Source organism: Triticum dicoccoides, chromosome 3B (assembly GCF_002162155.2).
Source record: "Triticum dicoccoides isolate Atlit2015 ecotype Zavitan chromosome 3B, WEW_v2.0, whole genome shotgun sequence".
Taxonomy (NCBI): Eukaryota; Viridiplantae; Streptophyta; class Magnoliopsida; order Poales; family Poaceae; genus Triticum; species Triticum dicoccoides.
In genome coordinates this window covers 89049910-89056527 of record NC_041385.1, presented here as the reverse complement: position 1 = coordinate 89056527, position 6618 = coordinate 89049910, and the positions used below count along the sequence as shown (strand labels likewise).

Genomic DNA, 6618 nt, shown 5'->3' with positions numbered 1-6618 from the left:
TGATGTTCTTTTTCAATTTTGCACATATGCTAGGAGTCTGCCTTTTCCTCATGGGGCGTGTACATGCCTGAGGCCGTGCCATAATGATCTAAACAAGCTTTGTGCCGCGAAAGCTCAAGTCCACAGTGGATGTGCAAGAATTATCGAGGCAATTGATTACATCAAGATTCTTTCTAGGAATCTAGTAAAATAGCCTAAAATGCATCCAAAATTTCCCCTTCAAGCCCCTCACGTTTTTCTCGATACACTTCAAACACATCTCACTCATATTCCTCCTGTTAAAAGCACTTCAAGAATGGCAAATATGTTCAAGCTCACGGATGCAAACACATATAATTTACATCCACCGTTGGATGCAGATTGAGCATCCATGATAGATTGGGGACGTCCATATGTGTGTGGAAAACTGTGTTGGACAGGTAGGTGAGTGCCTTCTTATGGGCTGAGTCCATGCTTAATTGTACATTGGGCCAACTATTACATGTGCATGTGGTTGTTAATCCGTCACCGCATCATTTTCATGGTTAAATCCTATTCGACGCTTATTGCACCCAACTATCGACAAAACACACCAGATGTTAGAAATGGGTCGATTCAATTCCGGAGTCCCGCCGATAGTGTATTTAGGGGTGGATAGGGTGGTCCATGGACCACACCGAGGTTTCCCTATAGCCTCCATATTAAAGCAAAAAATATATTCTTTATACATAAATAAATAAATTCAAATGGAATGTTCTAGTGCTAGGCCAACTTGGCCCACTGCCTGGCTATGCCACTGGGTCTAATTTTATTTTTCTCTCACCGTGTGCACTTGTATTGGTTTAGCAATTTTTCCTTCTCATTTCTGTTTCTTTGTTTTTTTCTCTTTACTTTATACTTTTCCATTTTTTATGTTTTTATTTTCATTTTCATTTTTTATTTCCCAACTTTTTTCATGTTTTACCATTTCAAGAAATACTTTTTTCATTTATATATAGACAAAGGCATTTTTAAAGTTCTTTTAAAAAAAATAAACAAACCTTTGAAAGACATGAACAAATTTAAAAATGGAAAAAATATTTTTAATACATGATGTTCTTTTTTCAAATGGTATGAATTTTTATAAAATTAAAGAATACTTTTACTAAAATATGTGAACACTTCTAAAAATACATGTACATTTTTAAAATGTGTGAAGACGTCTTAAATTCCATGAACAGTTTTTTAAATACTTGAATAGTTTTTTACATTTTTTTGAAAATACGTAGAAATTGAAATATGTTTGAAAAATTTATTAAATACATAAACATGCCTCAAAACATTTGTGAAACAAAATAATTTTTAAACAAAAAAGCTGTAAAACTAAAATCTAATAGTATTGGCGTGCCTTTGGTGGCCCAGTAATTAGTGTATGTGCGCTACCCTGCCTATTTATTTGATGCCCTCAGCGGCTGTTTGGGCTCCTCAGCGGCTGTTTATCATGGTATAACGGATCCCGCTACCTTGGAGACACTAGCGTGCAGGGAGGCCCTTGCTCTTGCAGAGGATCTTCAGGTGACAAATATGATGATTGCCTCGGATTGCAAAGGAGTGGTACAGGATATAAATGAAGGTTCAGGTGGGGCGCACTCGGCCATTGTACATGAAATAACACTTCGGAGAAGCTTCTTCAATTCGGTTGTTTTATGTTTTCGAGCGTAGAAGTCATAATTTCGAGGCTCAGTCTCACCAAATTCGCTTGTAACTTAGGAGTTGGTCAGCATGTTTGGTTGGGAACACCCCATGACCAACGCCGTGTACCTATGAACATTGCTATTATATAATAAAGTGGCGAGATTTCTCAAAAAAAATATTATTTGATGCCCTAGTTTTAATGATGCGTGGGAGTTCTTGCAATCTCTCATTGACTAGTTTTTTTTCTTTTTTGCACGAGTCTTATTGACTAGTATTAGTATATTTTTGTTCCTGGTAATTGATGAGCATGTTTGATCATTTGAGTATTTTCATATTGAAATGGTTTCAACAGAGAAATGAAATAAAGATCACGATATGAAAGTTGAAGCCAGCGATCAACCTTAATTATTTCCCATAAAAAACTTTATTAATTATTAATTCTTACATGGCGATCGACATAGCTAGGAGTAGTATGCATACATGGCACTATTCACTAGTCACTAGCTATGGTTTATTCAGGAATATAACACACACAAACACACGCACACACATAAAACGGTGGAGCATGAATCAAAGCTAGCCAATGCGGGGGGTCTCCGCGACGGTGTCGACGAAGATGCGGACACGGTCGGGCCTGAAGTCCTCGGTCACGGCGGTGCCGACCGGGAAGACCTCGATGATCTTCACATCCGGCCTGTCCTTCATGATGATCTTCTTGGCCTCCTCGATGGACTTGCCAACCAGCTCCGGCCACGACGCCTTCTTGCCGCAGGCGTCGTCCGAGGAGCTCATTCTCGTACTGAGGACCTTATAGATTGTAAGTAGAAATCGAAATAGCCAGCCAGCTAAAGATTCACCAAAACTGAGACATGCACGGTGAGTAGTGCTCACCTGTTGAACTGAAGCACGCACTCTCGAGCCTCGACTGATGGAGGATGATCCTGATCGAATTCGTGATAGAGAGCTTTGTTTGTACTACTTGATTTGGCTTGGAGGCTCGGCTCGCTCGGGGGCTGTATTTATGGACGAAGATATGCAGCGAGATTGGTGCGCAGTCGCCACACGATAGTACTATCTTCACAGATGCGGTCAGGTCAAACAAGCAACCTCTAGCTTAATTAGTTAGGCTGTATTTGACTATAGTACTGAATTCCATGAGGTGGATAACGACATGGTACTGCTGAAATAGTGGAGGATAAGGTTGATGTATATGTACGAGAGTAGAAAAAAACGCAGGCGGTGCAACATACGCCTCAAAGTCACACTTGAATTGCAATAAATGGACAGAACGACGATCTGACTGCTAGCTAAGCAACAGATCAATGACGGGGACATGACTAGCTTGTTCACTCTCAGAATGATAATTAATATGAAAAAAGAGATAATGTATGTAGACTTCGCTTAAGATGTACTCCAGTAGTCTAAGAATGTGACGGGCCAACTAGTAGTCTCTAAATTTCAATGAAAAGAATTATCTCATCTCCTTCATCTAAGGATCAAATAACTCATAAGCTTCGATATATTTACTGGACAAAATATGCGGAGGGTGTGTGTGTGGAGGTGTGTCTTCGACGGATCTCACATCATTTGATCGGTAGTTATCTTTGATGGATCCGGTCAGATCCGGTCTTCGTTCGTCTACGTTCTTGTGCCTTCATGTTAGATCCTTTCGATCAACGTCTCTCTTTATCGGCGACTGTTGTTGTTTTGATGCGTTGGTCCAATGGGGCTTTAGCACGACGACTTTCTGACTGCCTATTATAACATGTTTTGCCCATCTCCGGCGAGGGAGTGATGATGATGGGGGCGCTCCTTCGGCTCGTCAGTGCTTACAGTACTCGTTAGGTGGTCTGCGAATTTGAATGTATTTTTTTTTTAATTTCAGGTGCTCGTTTTACTGTTAAGATTGATGATGAATAGATCGAAAGTTTTTCCAAAAATAATAATGGAACTTGGACCTCAACCTCTATGAAATTAGCTTGCTCTTGTCTGCTAGGGTTGGCCGGCAGCAAAGGGAACGACAGTGGGCCTGAAGGTAGATGTGATATGTTTCGTGAAGGCTAGGGTTGGCCGGCCCTCCAATATATAGGCGCGGCTGCGTGGAGAGACGTGGGCCGGACCCACGTCGGGAACCGCCCATGATCTGACGTCTCAGATCATGCTCTTCTATTAGAGACTCATCGTTCCTGACCGGCAAAAATAAGCACATATGTGTGAGCTCGGCTTGGCTCATTGCCGCAACCTGCAGCGTAGCGCGTCGTGACGAGGCGAAGGAGCGCACGGGAACCACTTCTCAAGTTTCAATAGCATGTGAAAGAGAATCCCTTATAAGGAGGTCCAACTCCTCTCCAACTAGCAATGTGCAACTAAAATTTCCACCATACATATTAACATAAACCCCGAAATCACTAATTGAGGAGTACTCCTTCCAAAAATCACTCCCACCTCCCTAGGTTGTGACAAGTGGCACGCTGCATGTGCGCCACTTGTCGCAACCTAGGAGTTTTTCATTTTTTTGTAGACCGGTTTATTCAAAACGTTTTATCTCTTAAACTGTGCGTCCAAATGTTGAACCGTTTTCACCGTTAGATTCCTTGCGTTGGGATCTTCAAAACTAGATCCCATATTGATAGTTTTTGACAAAGTTTTTTCACGAAAAAACCGGACGATAAAAACTGAACAAAAAAACCAAACTGGGAACACTTTTTTTCACTTTCTAGAAGTTGTTTCAAAGAGGCACGACCGTGCCTCTCGCGAAAGAAAAACAAGTAAAAACACATTTTTTTCTTGTTTCCGAGAGGCGTGCCTCTCACGGAAGCATAGCCATGCCTCTCGCGGAAGTAAAAACATGCCTCTCAAGGAAGGAAAAAAAGAAGAGAAAACGTGTTTTTTTCGTTCTTCAGCTAGTTGCTGCCGATCAATCGAAAACACTAATTGAGGAGTACTTCTTCCAAAATCACTTCCACCTCCTCGGGTCGCGAAAAGTGGCGTGCTGCCTGTGCGCCACTTGTTGCAACCTGAAAGTTTTTCCTTTTCTGTATATCTGTTTATTCAAAATGATTTACCTCTTAAACAGTGCGCCCAAATCTCGGACCATTTTTACGGTTAGATTCCTCACGTCGAGATATTCAAAACTAGATTCCATGTTGATAGGTCTTGATGAACTTTTTTTTTCACGAATAAAACAGGACGAAAAACCCGGACCGAGAGCATGTTTTTTCCTTACCGAAAGCCATTTCTGAGAGGCGCGGTCGTGCCTCTCGCGGAAGCAAAATCGTGCCTCTCACGATAACAAAAAGAGAGCAAAACACTTTTTTCGTTTCCGAAAAGCACGGCCATTTTGTTTCCGCAAGAGTAGTTTTTTTTTTCTGAGTTAGACTCTGCGAGTGCGAGGAGAAGTTAGCGCTGGCCTTCGGCGCGATTGAACGTGGTCTAGGCCTAGTAGCTATGCCCCGAGTGTTTTTTTTGCTCTGGTTGTTATGTGTTTTTCTGGGAAAGCGGTTTTCAGTGTTATTTACAGTGATATTTCAGAAGTTATTTCTCTCTGGTTTTCAATTTTTTCTTTCTTTTATATGTTTTCTTTTGTGCGATTCTTTACCATGATTTTGTTTTGTTTTAGTTTTCTTATTCTCTTTATGTCTATCTTTTCAGTTTTCTTTCGCTTTATTCGTCCTCTTACAACTTTTTTCATATTTTTTCTTTCTTTTATTTCCCCCCTTTTAAAATACATGTTGACTACTTAAATACACATTTAACATTTTCTCATAAAGGTTGAAAAAAATAGATACATGTTGAACATTTTTTAAATACACGTTGAACATTTATTCGTATATATCTCAAACATTTGTAAAATGCACATTGACCATTTTTAAATACACAGTGAATAATATTAAACACACCTTGACCATTTTGTTTTCCAAGATGTTATGATTCTTTTTGTAAAACATGATAAAACATTTCTGAAGTGATTATGTACATTTTTATATAAATGGCACAATTATTTAATTTATGCTTTGACCATTTTTACTTAATTATGCGAACACGAATTTACATTTCATGAACATTTTTAATCTTACGTATGTATTTTCATGAACATAGTTGTAAAACATGCAAAATTATCTCCATAGTGTTTATGTACATGTTCAATGTCACATTTATGTTACATTTTTTTACTAAATTGTATGAACAATTTTTTACATTTTATGAATTTTTTAGAAAAATGTTAACATATTTTTGAAATGACAGACACAATGTTTGACATTTTTGTGTGTGTAAATTACATGACAATGACATGCCCCTGGGGTGTATCCGTGGAGGGCGGAAGAGGCCGAATGGACAAAGGGCGGCCCAAGCATGCAACTCGAAGTCCACCTACAATACAAGATGCATGGCCGCCTTGGGGGATAAGACAAGGACTCTGCTAAATAAACTTATCTGGTTAGGTGTCCGCTTTTTTACATGTACAAATTGACAAGGTTTCTCGTACTCAATGTAGATCGGGACACCTCCTAATCAGCTCGGGACCTTTTTTTAGTCTAAACACACTTCACTTTATTGAAAAATGTTCATAGGGATACAATTCAAATCTGAGGGGTTTATGAGCCACACATGGCGCCCTGGGTCCAGACCAAAATCATGCTTAGCGAGGCTATGTGCCTCTTGATTGGTTTCCCGGCCTTCAAAGATGACGAACATTGATGGAAAAGCTCCATCGTCTCTCTAATCTCCTTCACAATGGTTGCATACATTCCACCAATGCCTAACTTGATATCCTGCACCACACCCTTGGAGTCAGAGGCAACTATAACATGAGATAACGATAGATCTTGGGCAAGTGCAAGAGCCTCCCGGCAAGCTAGTGCCTCGAGCGTAGCAGGATCAATGATGCCGGCGCATCTGATTGCAGATGAGCCCAAGTAATTGCCGTCTCCGTCTTTGCACCCTGCACTGAATGAGCCTTCATCT

The 6618-nt window shown here is 40.2% G+C and overlaps 1 protein-coding gene across 2 annotated transcripts; it reads right to left on the bottom strand.

Annotated features, from left to right (window-relative positions):
* Positions 1-2048: 2048 nt before the first annotated feature.
* On the bottom strand, positions 2049-2690 carry LOC119280882 (subtilisin-chymotrypsin inhibitor-2A-like). Of its 2 annotated transcripts, none has more exons than XM_037561579.1 (2): positions 2545-2690; positions 2049-2452 (listed from the first exon to the last, which is right to left on the bottom strand). In XM_037561579.1, the coding sequence occupies exon 2, from the start codon at positions 2443-2445 to the stop codon at positions 2230-2232; it is 216 nt and encodes a 71-aa protein (XP_037417476.1). In that variant the 5' UTR covers positions 2446-2452; positions 2545-2690; the 3' UTR covers positions 2049-2229. The 2 variants fall into 2 exon arrangements, with proteins under 2 accessions (XP_037417476.1, XP_037417477.1); XM_037561580.1 differs by having other exon boundaries at positions 2049-2460; positions 2545-2673.
* Between the last annotated feature and the right edge of the window lie 3928 nt (positions 2691-6618).

Excerpts from the sequence above, each read along its gene's own strand:
- LOC119280882 (XM_037561579.1), bottom strand. The coding sequence starts at position 2,445 with ATGAGCTCCTCGGACGACGCCTGCGGCAAGAAGGCGTCGTGGCCGGAG.